The sequence below is a fragment of the Clytia hemisphaerica genome, unplaced genomic scaffold, assembly GCF_902728285.1.
Source record: "Clytia hemisphaerica strain Z4C2 unplaced genomic scaffold, Clytia hemisphaerica genome assembly, whole genome shotgun sequence".
NCBI lineage: Eukaryota > Metazoa > Cnidaria > Hydrozoa > Leptothecata > Clytiidae > Clytia > Clytia hemisphaerica.
Window position 1 is genome coordinate 805,592 of NW_027104248.1, and position 18,117 is coordinate 823,708.

Consider the following 18,117-nt stretch of genomic DNA (forward strand, 5'->3'; position numbering starts at 1 on the left):
ATTCAAAAATCTATTTCAAAAAAAAATAACTTTGAAAAGTCACAAAGATTTAGAGAAATTGTGAATCGTTGAGACTAATCTTATCTAGGTTATCTTTGATACAAACATTATACTACACAAACATGGCGATTGCATCGGGCAGTGAAGTCGATGTCGGGGGGTACGATGTGGAATTTGTAGAAGGTGAACCAACACACTCCGAGTGTTGTATTTGTATGTGTATTTTGCAGAACCCGTGCAAGGGAGAGAATGTGGTCACAGGTTCTGCAAACTATGTGCCGAAGGCCTACCCAAAATGTAAGAAATAGTTGATATTCATGGAGATCAAATCAATAAAGTTATTAGCTCTACAAATGTCTACCAAGTTTCTTCACTCTTTCCTCAGGGGGGGGTATTAGGTTTACAGGATGACGGGGGAGGGTGCCCGGCTCTCGACCCTCGGACACTTTAGCGGGACTAAATGTGAATTTTGCGACCCTTGTTGGGACTAATCTGAACAAATTTCGATGTTTTTAGATGTAAAAAAATTAAATTTTCCCATTTTTCTACCCTTAATGGGTCGGACACGACCCGGGACTCTTGCCAACAATCTAACTTAATCTTAAGAAATGTTTTCATTTTATTCATTTTTAGTGATACTGATGGTGAGGACAACGATCCAAAGATTCAATGCCCTAAAGACCGGAGAGTTATTACCGTAAGTCGTTCAGTGCGAGATTTGAAAAGGAAAAATTATAAGAACAGAATTCTCGATATTGGTCGAAACCCAAAAACAAACAAAGACTGATTTCATCCTCAAAAATGGTTAAGAAAAGCCTCTTTTGAACCATCAAGTGAATAAACTAAATGTTCTATACAGTACGTTTATTGAGTCTGAGTATTAACTGCTTTTCGTTTTCCCCACTCCTCCCCTTAAATTTTTTTATAGAACTACCATCAAATCTATTAAAGTTCAATTCCGTTTTGATTTAATAAATGTATTTTTTTCAGCTCTTCGACGATCTTGGAAAAGAGAGAGAACTATTGGAGCTGTCCGTTAAATGTCCAAACATCCAAAACGGTTGTGAGTGGGTTGATTCTTTAAGGAAATTTGAGGTAAGTTGTAGATTAAAGACATTATTAATAGGAGTGATGAAAACATGAGACAATGTTAATGACCTCTTGTAGCCCTAGAAGATCACTGATTTGACCGCCTAAAATATCAACGGCATTTAGATCTAAAGGTTTATCTTAAAACTTCATCTTCCGCTAGGGAAGTTCACTATATTAGATCTTGAAATTTTCCCCAATTACGACTTTCTAGACACACGTGGCAAATTGTGGTTATGTGTTGTTGGGATGTACAAACTCGGACTGTTCGGAAAAAGTGATCAAGAAAGAGTTTGAAGATCACGTAGAAAATAAATGTAAACATAGGATGGTGAGTCTATATATATCAAAAATCAATAGTAGGTTCAGATGCGTATTACTTCTCGGCTTTTACAGCAATAGCCTATACTATGACGTCCGCGTTTTTTCTACCCAAAAACGAGATGAAAAATCCCGGTTTTTAGTGAGGTGCTCACTATTACAGCAATGACAAGAACTTTCTTGGTAGATATCGGGCCTATTTGCCTCGCTACTTTTTTGGCTATCTTTACCATGATTGTACTTAACCAAATCTTGAGCACTTCTTGTAAATAAACTTACTATAATTGCAAACAATATAGTAAAAACCGCTTTACTAGCAAAGCAAAGTTTGAGATTTCCTCACAGTAAAAACTGCATCTAATATCAGACTGGATGACGTTTTCATACCTAATTTCTGAGTCTAAACCAATAGTTTTAGTGAAATGAGGAGCTGAAACGGGTCTTTTTCGGGAATTGATTACGAATTAATACTCTCATAATGGCAGGATAGTGGCCACACAACCGTTAACAATGAATTAAAAGGAACTTTTTTCAAGGAACTTGAAATATTTTCTCTCATTTTGTAAAGGTTAACACTTTATTTGCAAATGGCATCCCATAGCATTTATAGCAAGTGAAACAAATAGGCCCTTTCAGTATATAGAAGTTGATTGTAAAAATATTACTCTGGTAGGTAAAGGAAATGAGACATTTTATACCTCATGCTTTCATCTTTTTTGAAACAAAAACCCAGAGTGTGCAATTTATAAATCTTTTCTTTTTTGTCAGGACCAAGTGATCACCTACAGACAATTCAAGTTGGTATTGGAAAAAATTCGTGGTCTCGAGGAAAAAGTACAATCACAAGAATTGGTGATCAATGCGCAAAACGAAAAAATTAAAGGGATGGGAAAATTGTCCGAATTCCATGCAGAAAGAATTTCGGCGATGCGCATGCTTGCAGACAAGAATGAAAAGAGGTTGAACAATCAGCAAGCCGTGAGTGAAGCTCGACAAGTGGAGCAAAGTGGAGAACTGAAGAAACTCAAATCCAAAATCAACAGTTTGGAGTTTTCCAATGGACACAATGGGGGACATATCGTAGATCTGCAATCCAAAGAAGATAAACGAGATGAAGAAATTGAATCTTTGGAAAAGAAAATCGATATTCTCCACAAGAAATTCCACCCGAAATCCAAAATGTTGTTCAATGATTCCCATATCTGGAAAATCAACGCAATCAACAAGAAAATGGAAAAAGCAGAAGGATGTCTCGAAAAATACTTCTACACATCACGGGGATACAGAATTGGAATCAGCCTGTATTTGAACGGATGGGCAGATGCTAAAGGAAAATATGTAAGTGTAGGTCTACGGCTAGTTAAAGGTTGCTTCGACGATGACTTGTTATGGCCAATGAGAGCTCGTGTCCGATGTTCAATTGTGACAAATCTAACGGACGATATAGAGCTATAGTCCGGTAGAATTAGCCTGAGACCTGGACAAAATTCCCAACAAGCTGAAATTTTGCACAGAGGTCCCCAATAGGATACTTGACCACCAAAAAAAAAGCCCCATCGATTCGGACATGGGAAAACTTTTTACGGACGATTTAATTTCGGACACGTCCGAAAAATAAACTTGAAAAAAAAGTTCTCAAAATATGCAAGTGTCATATATCAAAAGAAAGATAATTTCAATACGAACAAAAAAATTGCCTACAGGAAAGCCTGGAAATCATCTCACAAAGAGTTAGGAGACCTCGAATACATCATGGTTTTCATCTTCTTTTTATATTATGTTTAAATTCTTTAAAATTACTATTATGTTTAAGTTTGTATGAGTATGATTTTTAGGTTCAAAATACGATTTTAAGAGATTGAACACTCACAAAGATCTTTTTCATTATTTTTGATGCCATTGCAGTGTAAATATGTAAACATTCGAATGCGAATAAGTGTTATTTACATTCATCAATTCATCAACTTGACAACTCCTGAAAGGTATATTTTTCATTTTTTGAAAAGTAACTTTTAACATGATCTGTGTATATATTTCATCTGTTTTTATTTAGAGTAAAAATGAAAGAAATATTAAAAGTTTAAATAAAAGTGGTGTATTGTAGAATGGCTACATTGGGCAGAGTATGCATTTTATGTGAAGAAGATGTTCAGCCAGACAATCTAGTTGAAGTCAAGAAAAAAGGCTTCGACAGACTCGTTCAAGTTGCCAAACAAAGAAAGCTCGAAGATTTGCACAGGTTTTTATATCTCAGTAGTTTTAAGAAAAGGCCCAGGAAGTGTGTAAATTAGATTCATTAGAACCTTAGAAGTATAGAGTTTTCGACAGTCCCTTTTAATAGTTTACTACAAGGTTGGGTTTAGGTTTTTTAAGGTTCATCTTCTTCCGATGTTTATCAGCATAGTAATGTCAGGATTTTTTAACCTGAGAACAGATGTGGAGTTTTCTTAATGCGACACGCTGAAGCTCTAAAGATCGCTGAAAACTAACATCTGAGGAAAATGGTCATGTTTCTATGAAAAAATTTCAGTCAGAAATTTGTCTTGTGCCAAAAGCGCCAATATTAAAAACTTGCTGAGATGCAGATGGCATATTCTTCAGATTGAATATTTTCGCCCACGTCTTTAGAGCTTTAGCGTACTGAGCCAGATAATACGGAATCTGTTATCAGGTTAGGATTTTTGAACAAGGGTAGATCAAATAGGTACTCTTGAGAAGAAAATTTTAGTTTTAAGGCTCATAACCATTACGGCTAGTTCGAAACACAGATCACAGGTCATAGTTCACTTCCTCATCTAAAACATACTTTATACGAGTATGTTCTAATACCACTTATTGTATTAGAACATACGTTATAGACATTTCTAACAATAACTATGATTTGTTAATCTTATTTACAGCAACTTGAAGGAACGGGAGGTTGGAAACGTCTACGTCCATCATGACTGTAGGAGAAAGTTTGTGGACAAAAGGAAAATGGATGATGGTCATATTACCGTCAAGAAGCGGTTGAGATCATCAGTTGGAGCGATGGGTTCATTCAACTGGAAGTTGCATTGCATTTACTGCGGTGAACAAAAAGATGAAAAGCGGAAAAGTAATGAAGTCAGCGAGGTGGAAACAATTCCGATCAAAAGAAGCATCCTAGCACAATGCGATGCAAGGAATGATGAATGGGGAGACTTAGTCCGTGACCGTGTATTACCATCCATCGATATTGTAGCAGACGAAGGATTCTATCATCGCTCGTGTATGGAAAAGTTTTTTACAATCAAGTCAGGAAAGAAATCTGGACGTCCTGTTAACGAATTGATGCAGGATAGTTTTGATAAACTGTGTGAATGGATGGAAGGTGCAAGCGAACATGAGCCACTTCTGCTAAAGGAAGTATATGCAAAGCTTGTAGAAATGAGTGGAGACTCTAACAGCTGTTACAGTTCTAAGCAGCTGCGAAGAAAGCTGAAGGATCGTTACCAAGATCATTTAATATTTATTGAAGAAGATGGAAGATCGAGTATGTTGTGCTTTAAAGACTTTGCTTGGTTTATAATGAACGACTTCAAGAAAAACCATTCCCCGACTCCGGGTTCAATAATGACAGCAGCTGCAAAAATAATAAAGTCAGAATTCCGTCAAATGGCATCCAACAAGTCTCACTATCCTGACATAGAAAAGATTACGGACATGGAATACTTGAAGAAATGGATCCCAGAAAGTTTACTTGGGCTATTAAAGGAGCTCATCCCATCAGAACTAAAGCAAGTCAGCATTGGCCAATGTATATCACAATCAGCTAAACCAAGGTCAATGTTGGCACCAATTCCTTTTGGCATTGGAGTAGATGTTGATAGATCTTTCGAATCCAAATGGTTCATAAACCACCTGGCTAAACTTGGCTTCTCCGTTTCATATGATGAAGTAACAAACTTTAAGAGGTCAGCTGCTTCAGCTTCTGAAGGTGATGGTCCAGTTGAAGGTGGTGGTCCAGTTGAAGGTGGTGTTTCCGTTGAAGGTGATGGTCCAGCCGAAGGTGATGGTCCAGCCGAAGGTGGTGTTCCCGTTGAAGGTGGTGGTCTAGTTGAAGGTGGTGTTTCCGTTGAAGGTGGTGGTCCAGTTGAAGGTGGTGTTTTCGTTGAAGGTGGTGGTCCAGTTGAAGGTCGTGTTTCCGTTGAAGGTGGTGTTTCCGTTGAAGGTGGTGTTCCCGTTGAAGGTCGTGTTTCCGTTGAAGGTGGTGTTTCCGTTGAAGGTGGTGTTCCCGTTGAAGCTGGTGTTTCCGCAGGAACAATAAACAACTTTTTTGAGCAATATGCAGCCGATAACATGGATAATAATCTGAGAACTCTAACAGGAAAGGGTACGTTTCACGGGATGGGGATAATCTCCATGTCTACAAATGGTGCAAAAACATTCCAAGCAATCAGACGTTTGAAGAAAAACGAGAAAAAACAAACGACGGGATCCGTACCAATCATTCCTTATTTTGGATCTCATGAACGTGGCTTGTCAAAGCTAAGATTCAAAAAGATTAAAGATCTTTCTGAGAGTTTCAAAGATGACGTCATGCACTATTACCAAGAGAAGACCATCGACCTTGTATGGCAATTAGCATGGCACTTTAAAACCCGAGAATCTGCTAGACCGAATTGGCAAGGATTTATGCAGACTGCGGCAGTACCAGAAAATAGCGACAATCCCGTGTCAAAGTCGTCCATAACATTCTTACCCATCATCGACCTCAGTTCATCTGACGAAACTTGCTTATACTCAACACTTCTATTCATTAAAGACGAAGCAAAGAAGCACAAAATTGAAGTACCCTGTATCACCTTTGATCAGCCTCTATGGCAGAAAGCTATCGGGATCATACAGGATAAAAATTTGGATATTGTTTGTCGTCTTGGTGGCTTTCATACGTTAATGAGTTTCCTTGGTAGTATTGGGAAATTGATGATGGGGTCTGGAATTGAGGAATTGTTTGAAGAAGTTTATGCTGAGGATACTGTGAAGCACATGACATCAGGGAAAGCCTATGCTAGGGCATTACGAGCTCATTTGATGACTCAGAGTGTACTTGTGGAGCACCTCGTTGAAATCATGGAGGATGAAGGAAAACTGCCCCCCATGAATGATTTCGAATCTTGCTACTCAAAACTTCTGAAAGGAGAGTTGGCAGTTGAAGATCTAGTTGAGTTTGCCAATGGAGAAGGTGCAAAATCCTTTGAAAAGGAGATGAAGAAATTGAGTGATCGCTTGAAAGAAGACTCGAGAACCGCCAAACTATGGATCCAATATATCAACTACATCGACATCGTCAAAGATTACATTATTGCAGAGCGAACATCCGATTGGAACTTCCATCTGAAAACTTTATCCAAAATGCTGAATCTTTTCGCTGCAACAGGCCACGTTAACTACGCGAGAAGTGCAAGGATGTACCTCCAGCAAATGCTAGAACTTGAAAAAAAGTACCCGTACCTGTTCGAAAAATTCTCCGCTGGTCAACATGCAGTGAGAAGATCAAACCGCTACTGGGCTGGCTTGTGGTCTGACCTAGTTATTGAACAAACGCTTATGCGGTCTGCTAAAAGTCGAGGTGGGCTTACGCGAGGACGAGGAATGGAGGAGAATGTTCGTCAACTCTGGATTTCGAGTATGAGCTATTGTGCAGCTGTCCATGATTCTATGACAACTTTGACCGGGATGAAAGTAATAAGTAGCGATCAACATCAAGAGATGGGGTTTTCCCGGATCAAAACTGACAATGAACATTCTCTGAAGTTCTTCTGTTGGGTGGAGAAAAGGAACCCTTTCATCTTCAAAGATCAGCACCTACATTCGCTTTCATCAGGCGTTGTATCAATGAAAAACAAAGACAACGTGAACTGCGAAGAGGCCGAGAAAGTTGGTAAGAAGATCCAGGAAACTATCGATGAAAAGGTCTTCACGGACGCCAAACTTAAACGGAAAGACGAAGTGAAATCACTAGCAGTTATTCAAAATACGATAGTTGTCGATGATGAACCAATAGCAGTTGACTCGACAAGCCTCTTCACTCGCCTGGCGGCTGTTGCTCAAAGAGAAGAAGACGTGGAAAAGTATTTTGAGTACGAGCTGACACAGTTTCCGGAAAGTCTCTTTAAAAGAGGATTGATGAGAAAACCTGACAAAGCATCACTGAGAAAGCTAATTTTACCAGAACAGAAATCTTGTGATCGTTTGTCAAGTGGCCAGTTTGTTCTTGATGGTGGTGCTCTGATACATAGAGTCAGTTGGAAGAAAGGCATCACATTCAAGGAAATTGCCTCATATCATGTCAGCTATGTGAGAGCCAACTATGGTACGTGTCATGTCGTTTTCGATGGCTACAATGACCCCACTTCGATAAAATCCAATGAGCACGAACGGAGGAAGAAATCACATGGGTCCTGTCCTGACGTTGACATTTTGGAAGATAACGAATCAAAATACAACCGGGAACGTTTTCTTTCTAATTGTAAGAACAAAGAACAACTGATAGCGCTGATTGCCGAGTATCTAACTCGTGATGGCCAAAGCGTCCATATTTGTGAAGGTGATGCTGACACCAAGATCGTATCCACAGCCTTGGAGCTGGCAAAACAAGAATCAACAACTGTAGTCGCTGATGACACTGACGTGGCTGTCATGATGGCGTATCACTGGCAAGAAGACCTGAAACCACTTTTGTTCCTGTCCGAACGAGCAAAGAAGTGTTGGGATATTGGTAGCTGTCAAGACGAACTAAATGGACAAAAAAAACATCTCTTGTTCATCCATGCTTGGACTGGATGCGACTCGACATCTGCTATATGTGGCAAGGCCAAAGTCAGTTTCGTTAATCAAATCAAGAAATCAGAAATTTTGGGCGAAGTATCTGAAGTCTTTACTGACTCTCAATCGACCAAGGAACAAATTCAGGATGCCTCGATCGAAGCCTTCAGAGAGATATATGGTGGAAATCATGATAAATCACTTTCAAATTTAAGGTATAGTTTACGTAACAGTGTAATATCTACAATAAAATGCAACCATTCTAACATTTAAGTATTCAAATGTCATATGTATCAGATATTTTTATGATAATTGGTTTCAATTTCGACCACTTCAGATACAACAAATACCTTGAGATGCTTTGCAAAGGATTAATTCAACCTGAGCGATTGCCCCCCACATCTGATGCTGCAACGCAACATGGTGCCAGAGTTCACATCCAGGTAATCACTTTATGACCTCTGGCTGATCAAGTGCGAAACCAAAACCAAGCAATTTATGAACTATAATAGATGTAATTTTCATTTATTTAGGTGATTCGGTGGAAAGAACTTGATGAGAATGTCTTAGACCCAACAAAATGGGGTTGGCAGGGCTCTGATACAGGTCTTCGTCCAATTAGAACCATCAAGTCAGTCGCGCCACCGGAAATTCTCAAAATTATCAAATGTAAATGCAAGATGTCCTCTAAGAATCCTTGTGGAACAAATCTTTGCTCTTGCCGGAAAAATGGTATACCATGTATGCCTGCGTGTGGTAATTGCCATGGCATGGATTGTAACAATAAAACGGTAAGATTCCATAACCATTTAAGTCTAGCCGGGCCAGAAATTTGGGGCGTAAATAAAGCTTCTTTCTTAATTCTTATATTGATGGTTTTCTCAGGTTAAAGGGGATCACGACGACGAGGAGATACCAGACGAAACAATACACGAAGCAACATACGACACGACAAACGAAACAACAGAGGAAAATCAGAACGAAACCTTCAATGACTTTTACGATGATAGGAATATTTTTGATTTGTTTGATTGAGGTCCTTGAAAAACGAAACTAAAATCGATCGACCGATTGTCCTTTATCTTTTATTGATAATGTACCCACTTTAAGGCCTCATAAATCTTTGTGAGATGATTTTCAGGTTTCTTTGTAGGCAACTTTTTTGTTCGTATTGAAATTATCTTTCTTTTGATATATGACACTTGCATATTTTGAGAACTTTTTTTTCAAGTTTTTTTTTCGGACGTGTCCGAAATTAAATCGTCCGTAAAAAGTTTTCCCATGTCCGAATCGATGGGGCTTTTTTTTTGGTGGTCAAGTATCCTATTGGGGACCTCTGTGCAAAATTTCAGCTTGTTGGGAATTTTGTCCAGGTTCTGGTGAAAATTTACATAATTCTACTGGACTACTATGCGAGACAAAACATGAGGACATTTGGGACCAGCTTCAAAAACATATATCTATAATTTCCAAACTTGCAACGAAACAAGAGGTGCGACAATCTGTTCGCAAAAATGCTTTGATTTTGAAATTCGATGTTAAATATCTTTGAAGAACAAAATATGAAAATTCGAACATTTGAAAAGCAAGTGAAAACACGCAACGATATACACAGAACAAAATGAATTGAAAAGAAACACTTGCTTACAAGCGGCTTTTTTCTCTGCACATTGTACTTAACACAGTTTGGTGTTTCAACGACAGTAAAATCAAACTCAATAATGAACTGTTTCATTTTATTAGCCTGACAATGAACGTATTTTCTTAGACTCAGCATGGTTAAGGCAGGGGTGCTTTTTGATAAAACCGTTCAAGAGCATGTTCCGAAATATTTTTTTTTCATTCATTATTTTTTTTTGTAATGTTTTTGAGTGAAATTTAGAAATGAATTTTAAAACGATATTGGTTAGTAAAATAAAGAGGTGATCTTGATAATTAAAAGAAGCTGAACTGAAAATCAACCGAAGTTCATACGACAATCAACTCTCCATAAAACGGAAAATGCTATTCGAAAACTTTCTACTGATAAAGGAGAGCCGGAGAGAAACAAGGAGTCAATCGTTTTAACAAATTGTAAAGACATATAGCAGAATGGATGAAGGCTTCACAGACACGTTCAAATTCATGACCATTTTGAATTGCGTGCAAGCTGTTTGTTCGATCGGGTTCAACTTTTTGCTTTTCATATACTTGGTACATAAACACCAGAGAAACAAAGTCAATCATCACCAAAAGGGAAGCGAGCTCATCTTAAGTAGCATGATGTTGGCGAATTTGTTGTTCAGTCTTGGTAGTGTCTGTCATTTCCTGGCTTTGATGATTTGCGGTGATTGCACCATCACAAACACCAGTTTCAAAGGGTTGAATATTGCAACAAGTTCTTGTTTCGTAGTGCAGTATTTCCATCTTGTTCTATTGGCTATCGAACGTCTGATCTCAATGAACTTACCGGAATGTCACCAAGAATTCAAAACCAATCTTATCATCATGAACCTTGTTCTGGTCTGGGTTTTATCACTTGTTCCCATTCTCTTATTCGAACCCGGCCATGTTGGATTTCTGATGACGTCAGCAGCTGTTATGATTATCTTAGATTTTCTTGTTCTGGCAATCGCAAGTTATGTTATCCGCTTATTAAAACAGAATATATCGGATGAAGAAATCCCGTTCCGGGAAAAGGTATTATCGGGTAAAATGACGTCAACGGTCAGTATTTTGATCGTTCTTCATGTTTTTTCTAATATCCCGTTCGCGTCCTTCATTCTTCTGCAACAACGAAATCCACTTTACCAATCCCGTAATGGTTCAACGGCAGCTTTGGTGGTTGAAGGTCTGGTTTTATTGCAAACCATTCTTGATCCACTCATCTATATCTGCCGACATCACATCTTCTGGAAATTCAACAACCAATTATTTTTCATCTCCTCACAAACGAATTCTCTTGATGACGTCATTAAAGCTGACTCAGCAACTCAGATCCAACCCTCTTCATCCATGTCAGCAAATTCATTCGAAAAGAAGCAATTGTTTACGACCACAAGCGAAAGTGAAAGTAGCTTGGATATTTCAAGTTTGTCGCAAGATATCTTGTCAACCACCGTCTTTGTATGACCCTCACACGCGATGATGATCAGATATACAAAAATACCCCTGTGTCACAGGCCCGCTGAGACCTCAGCCCCACTGGAAAATTCCGCCAAAATCTCGTCCCCGCTGGGAGAATACTCTACAATTTCAGCTTCACTGGGAAATTGACTTTGATTTCATCCCCATTCAAAATTCAATGTAAAAATCTGCACTCAAAACCATCCCCACCCATTTTTCGACTTAGGAACAATAGAATTTTTTATGTGAGACAGGGGTGTACAAAATTTATATTTTACATGGATCGTCCAGTTATCTAGGGAGTCATCATTTTTTCATGGGATCCACGGCTAACCGGCTCAGCTATCTATGTGCTGGCTGAACGAAACGTGTTACTCGAGATCGAAATCGTTTTAAACTATCGCCTATTATCGATAAATCAATCATAATTCTGTTTTAGATTACAAATTGTATTATCTTGTAATTTCTTGTTGAAGTCCCAGAGGATACAATCTTAGAACACCCCCTTCTGACACACCCACTGGTAATTCTTCCCACTGGAAAGATTGGCCAAAATATCGTCCCCAGTGGAAAATTATACTCCCATTTTTGTCCCCACTGAAACTAATCAAATAAATCAATCCTCACTGCAAAATATTATGCGATTTTTCTCATCTTCAGTGAGTTTTCTGACTTGAAAACAAAAGAATTTAAATCCCCCGCCAAAAAAACATGGGAATATCATTCCCCCATCATGTTTTTGATCCTTTGATTTTTATCCTCACTGGCTGAAAAAATTCTACCGGGTCTGTGAGAAGGGGGTGTCTTAGAGGATGAAAACAAAATTTATAACTATTTTAAAATGTTACATAATTTTATGTTAGTTGAGAACTTTCGTGTCACCTTATGGACACAACTTGTAAATAAAGACTGCGAGACTTAATCGTTATGTAAAATCTCATAAAATGTTTAAAATATTTTTCGTTATACAAAAAGATATCTTCGTTTCGAATTTCTTTGATATTGAAGCCTCGGAAAAACTAAAGAAAGTTTCCGTTGTAGTAAGACACTCTACAGGAATTATGCTAAGACTCACTCGTTTGTCACCACAGAGTAAGGCTTATTGATTCTCCTACAAAATCATTTATCAAACCTCATCAATTAAGATTGGACAATTTTAACTCAAAATCTCATAAATTCAAACTTTCAAAAAACACTGTATATAAACAGTACTATTTGCAATGTTGGTATAGTGTATATTGACTTAACTTGCTACATTATTGTTAAAGAATTATTAAAGTTTCAACAGTGATCATCTTACGTCAGTTGAAAGACGAAATTGTAGAATTGTCAACATGTCTCTGCATTGAGAACGAAAACTAAGCAATAGTGTAAAACAAGTGTAGCAAAGGCGAAAAAAATCCGAGGACATCCTTTTAAAACTGGAGATCGTTCGACTCCTGTGAGAAACCCAGTGTGCTGAAAGATACGATATCCTTTTGATCGATTGGGTTTTTTGAATCAGAAACTGATGGTGGTAAGAGCAAGATGGAAAATAATACAATTTTTAACGCACAACGGACAGGTGTCAAAGTCTTATTCATTTTCGGTCTTATCGAATCCCTTTTGGTCATTGCTTTAAACATTACCACATTATTCCTGCTCCTTATCCGACAAAAGAAAGCTTTCCAGCAACGAAAACCGGACAGACAAATCCTGATGAGTTTAAGCGGTGCAAACATCTTGATTGGAGTGTCTGCATTTTTGATTTTGGTAGTTTTCTTATGTAACAACCAGGTACCAGGATGGCTTTTACAGTTCGATTCTTATTTGGCTGGTTTCTCCGTGACTGTATCGTTCAGTCACGTACTGGTTCTTTCAGCGGAACGTTTTTGTTGCATCAAACGTCCATTCTACCACCGAACTATTCAACGACGTCGTATAAGTATTGGCTTAATTTTTATCTGGCTTGTAAGTATCTTGCCAACGATTCAACTATACAACAATCGAAAGACATTTTACCTGATCCTCGGCATACTCATTATGACGTCAGACTTCTTCCTTTTTGTTGTTTATCTCTACTTCTTCCGAATATCAAGACGAAGCGTCACGCATCTCCGTAGAAACGCACAAGACATGAGTATTTTACAGAACGCAACCAGTAGAATTGAGCAACGTAAAGTGACCTTGACATGCTTAAGTATCATTCTGTCATACGTGTTCTGCACTTTACCCCCTCTCGTATACATTGTGTTCATAAAGAAAGGTGATGTCAGCATATACAAGGGTAGTTTAGTGGAGCTTGGTATGTTAATGTTATTGTTCAGTAAGTCACTGTGTGATCCTATCGTGTATATTTTACGGAACAGAATCTACGAATGGTTGATGGGAAATTGTTTTTCGAGAAGGAACAACATAAGAAGAGATTGGATAGTTTTACAGCAAATGAAACGAGACTCGATGCCTGTCGAAGATGATATCGACGATTCCTCGTGAACGAAATAAAAAACGAAAGGAATTTGACCTAGGTTGCCCATTCTTTATGAATATTTCCTAAGTTGAAAATTGAATAAGAAAAAGGAAAAATTATGCTTCAATAATGTTTAACTTTTGAATTCGCTTATCGAATTAACTCGCATTTCTTAAGTCCTCTGGAGTTTGAGGGCTGGAGTCGTTTATAATACTTGTAATACAGTAGTATAAGCGTTATATGATAATACAATTATTGTTACGGGATTTAGTTTGTATAAATCGTTCCCTCCATTACTTTTTGCTTTATTTCTACTACATATGTCTGAATTAGTCTTCTAGCTTGCTAGACTAGGCTGTATAAGTCAAATACGTTCAGATCTTCTTTTAAATTTCTGTTCCCCTGTACTCCGAAGATTTACTTGAATACATGATCCGTTCTATTTCGGTTCCCTAAATTACAGTAACAATCGAGGTTGGGGCGGTAAGTGGTGGACATCCCAGTCGGAGATTTTCGATTTAATATTCAAATTTAGATTTTCGTTTAGTTCTTTACAGAGCGTTCAACAAACTACAAATATAATTGGCAAATTTGTGAAGTGGAGATTTAAAGAAATTGAAAATGAAAACAAATAAAACAAGAAAAACAAAAAAACGAAGAAGAAAAATCATTCATCAATTATCAACGAAACAAACTTCGAACTGCGTAATTTTACGCTTCACTTCACATCAATCAAAATTAGTATACAAAGAAAAAGAAAATTTCATTTTCTCACTTGCCGTATAACCTAAAAAATTTCGAATGGTTTCTTTCGAAAATCTCGGAGCGGACAAAATTATCGCAAATATATATCAAAAATCAATTTAGCGAAACCATTGTATAGCGGGTATGATTTTGAATTATTTTGATGTCATTTTGATGGTGACGATTTTGACACTTTGATATTTTAGGTTTTTTTGGGCATGGTGCAAACAGGGGCTTGACGATACATTACGTAGAAAGTGGTAGATTACATTGGAGGGGCATACTGAATTCTTAGCAGCAGCTAACAGTATTTTTTTCTTCGTTAATTTGAAATTGAGTTTTGATGGACTTTTCCGATTGGATTCCGACAAAGAAAGGTTCTATGAATTGTCAACGATTTGAATAACATTAGAATTTGCTTTTCCAATTTGCAGGTCACACAACATGAAGTTCACCCTTGCCGGGGTACTCATCCTACTGGTCATTGCAGGTAAGATCATCTCTGCTTTAGACATACAATCCGCCAAATTTATTCATACCTTACTGTACGTAGCATACATTTTTGAAGACTTTAGCTCTGTCGCAGTGCCTAGGTGGAACCTTTTTCCTCAGTGTGACGAAAGTTTGATATTCTTTAGATAAACAAGTCAGCGGGATGGTTTTAAAAGGGATTGTTTTGCCGATTCTAGGGTATTTTCTCACCAGGAAATTTATCTGCGACACATGTGGGTTTATGAATCAAACAGCACTGCAAGAAAACGATATTGCTATTATAGTGACAACCTGAATTCAATGGTGGTCGTATGATATTCTATAATCAACTTTTTCTATTTCTCATACAGTATGCAGGGCAGAAGAAGAAGACACCAAAAAGCGAGAAATCACTACCACTACCACGGTCAAACCTCCAAAGACTGTAACGTGTCCAAAACAAGGTAACTCTCTTTCTTTTCATGTGCATAATAAAATGAACTATAGTTGGTATCGTGGGGTTACGGTAAATTCTAATTATTTTAACATAAGTTTAATGACTGATTCAAAAAAAAAAAGCTGTAAAAATTTAGTTGCAACCTTTTTTTTTGTTTTGTAGGGAAGGATTATTATGTTCAAGTCCGTATCATGGGTCAAGGTGATTACAAATACGAAATGAGTCAAGTGGAATCACAAGCTTTCCAAGATGTCCGAGAAAAAGTCTACGATTGTGTAAGCTATTATCACACCATTAGGCCATTAGGAGGTCAAGTCCTCATGGCTTACATACAAGTACAACGAGCAAAATAAGAAGCTTTTGTCTGAAATATCAGGTCATATGCGGAAATGGGTAGTTCTGGCAATCTCATCTTCAAGAATCATCAACCTCCAACCATCACTGATAAAATGACCTTGCACTAGCAATCCTCTCTGTATTTTGTTTTAGATTCTTCAAACATACGACGACTATGATTATTATCAAGACACCATCATGCTCGGAATCGAGTAAGCTCCCTTCTTTTTTCTTAATTTACTACATGAAAGAGAAATACCATGAGTCACTTCGAGCAATTCAAGGTAAAAAGTCAAGGTCAAAATTAAAGGCTTTTTATGATTCAAGAATATAAAGAACTGCATACATAAATAAAATAAGTTTACCTTTCTTGATTCATCAACTCATTTGCCTTGCACATGCCTTTGTCCTGTGTTTTACGAACTTCCCACCTATAAACCAACAGAGAGAATAAAACAACAAAATAACAATTTTTCCCATAGAAACGCAACAGAGGGCTTCACCGTCAACCTAGCTGTCCGTTTCACCAAGGAAGGTGACGGACATATGAACCGATTGACACAAAAAGTTCAAGCTGGAAAATTATGTGATATGGAAACTGCTCCTAAATTCATCGGATGTGGTAAGTGACCAGGAGTTCGAACTTATTCACTAGATTTTTTTTTAAAGGAACGTGACTTACCGTGTATCAAATAATCGACCAAAGAGTCGATTAATTGCTTGCATTGTCCAATTTAATTCTCTACTTTATGACTTTTGATCAGCATGAGGGTGACTGGGCGGTGTCTTCTTCGAATCAACCATATTTCGAGCCTTAAAAACAAGAAAGAAAACATCTGAATGCAAATCTTCATTTTTTCATTTCCAGCTGAACTTGATCAACAAATGTTATACCCAATGGCAAACTGTCCCGCCCCATGCGCTGATATGGGATGTTGGCCGTCATGTGATCAATCGTGTTGTACACAACAAACACCAGAACAAACCATTTATTTACCAGTGGCTCCACCACCACCTCCACCACCCCCACCTCCACCACCACCACCTCCACCAATGACAATGTGCGCTGCTGGTTGCCCAGAGACCTGTGCACCATCATGCTCTCCACAATGTTGCTTTGTTCAGAAAAGATGGTTCGCTAAAGTGAAAGCTGGAGCTGCAAATAAAAATGTAAAACCAACAGCCACACGTAACTTGATCCCCACCAAGCGTAATAATATTCCTACCGCGGACTAAATCAATAACACTACAAAGATTTTAGGAAAATCATACACAACCAAATAACGATCAGTTCTTTTGATCGAATGTTGGACTAAAACTTTATTTGTCATCTAAATCGACAAACTATTTTTCCTGTAGCGGAAAACTTGCTTCTTTTCTGTTGAAGGGGAAGCACCTAGCTAAATTATATTTTTAGTAATTTTTATGAAACATTAATAAAAAATAACAGCGGTATTTTGTATGTGTTTTTGTACAGTATTAAAACAGGTTGGAAGTACATTGACCATGGCTTTAAGTACTTCAGTCTTTATTACAAACTATAAGAAAGAGAGAGACCTCGTGTACTAAAATACCGTGAACCAGAAAGCCAGTTTCAGAGGTCTTACTGCTTTCTTTATGGGAAATGACCGTAAAGGCCTTTGTAATCGGCTTTTTTGTTATTTTTATAAACTTAATGTATTAAATATTAATATAATATTCTTTTTGTATATTACACCCTCGATTTTCAACAAAATTTACCCAAAAACCATCTCTGTTGTATTCTTTTCATCACGATTCCAGATAAAATTCTTTTTCGTGTAAGCAAAGTGCAAAATATACACTGGATTCTGTTATGTGAAATTCTTTCTATTCATGATATTCATGACGTAATCTTTTATACGGAAGCACCCGAGATAACCCGGAACTAGTGGCAAAATAACAAAAGACTAGTGGCAAATTTTGCCACTAGTTCCGGATTATTTTGTGTGTTTCCGTATAAAAGATTACATCATGAATATCATGAATTCTATGCTAATACTGATATTATGAACGGTTATTTGCTCAAATTCTGTTTTCCGTTCTAAGAAGGCCTGATCACCCGGTTCCGAGAGTGGACAATTCTGTTTATCCGGGACGAAAAAAAGTGGAAATTCGCATCTCTGCCAACGGCGCTAATTGTGATGAGACCCTTCTTTTTATTCAACTTTTGTCACAAAAAACTGAATGAAAACGCTAATTTACAATGAAATCCTCCCTTGCTTAAATTTAGGTGACATCAACAATTCCCGCCTCAAAAAAATTGACAAACCCCTCATGCTTTCTTTCCATTGACATCACACTTGACCAGAATAATTCATGTTTTGTAATTAGAATC

The 18,117-nt window shown here is 37.6% G+C and overlaps 4 protein-coding genes and 1 long non-coding RNA gene across 7 annotated transcripts in view; 4 read left to right on the forward strand and 1 right to left on the reverse strand.

Annotated features, from left to right (window-relative positions):
- Positions 1-18,117, reverse strand: part of LOC136816480 (hatching enzyme 1.2-like) — a 32,227-nt gene that overhangs the window by 11,966 nt on the left and 2,144 nt on the right. For all 3 annotated transcript variants that reach the window (XM_067072816.1, XM_067072817.1, XM_067072814.1), the window contains exons 2-3: positions 16,444-16,574; positions 16,127-16,192 (exon numbers count right to left, since the gene is read on the reverse strand). The gene's annotated coding sequence lies outside the window, so the exon portion shown is untranslated. The remainder of the gene's footprint in view (positions 1-16,126; positions 16,193-16,443; positions 16,575-18,117) is intronic.
- Positions 58-2,393, forward strand: LOC136816461 (uncharacterized). The gene is made up of 5 exons (XR_010847931.1): positions 58-297; positions 634-697; positions 991-1,095; positions 1,304-1,420; positions 2,179-2,393. It is a non-coding gene; the product is annotated as an uncharacterized lncRNA (long non-coding RNA).
- Positions 2,590-9,263, forward strand: LOC136816519 (uncharacterized). Its single transcript, XM_067072861.1, has 6 exons — positions 2,590-2,748; positions 3,316-3,392; positions 4,311-8,414; positions 8,537-8,642; positions 8,733-8,990; positions 9,085-9,263. The coding sequence occupies exons 1-6, from the start codon at positions 2,590-2,592 to the stop codon at positions 9,232-9,234; spliced, it is 4,854 nt and encodes a 1,617-aa protein (XP_066928962.1). The 3' UTR covers positions 9,235-9,263.
- On the forward strand, positions 12,633-13,890 carry LOC136816462 (pineal opsin-like). The gene has a single exon (XM_067072789.1). The coding sequence runs from the start codon at positions 12,832-12,834 to the stop codon at positions 13,777-13,779; it is 948 nt and encodes a 315-aa protein (XP_066928890.1). The 5' UTR covers positions 12,633-12,831; the 3' UTR covers positions 13,780-13,890.
- On the forward strand, positions 14,514-17,508 carry LOC136816482 (uncharacterized). Its single transcript, XM_067072819.1, has 7 exons — positions 14,514-14,639; positions 14,932-14,987; positions 15,340-15,432; positions 15,588-15,700; positions 15,915-15,973; positions 16,244-16,383; positions 16,630-17,508. The coding sequence occupies exons 2-7, from the start codon at positions 14,942-14,944 to the stop codon at positions 16,995-16,997; spliced, it is 819 nt and encodes a 272-aa protein (XP_066928920.1). The 5' UTR covers positions 14,514-14,639; positions 14,932-14,941; the 3' UTR covers positions 16,998-17,508.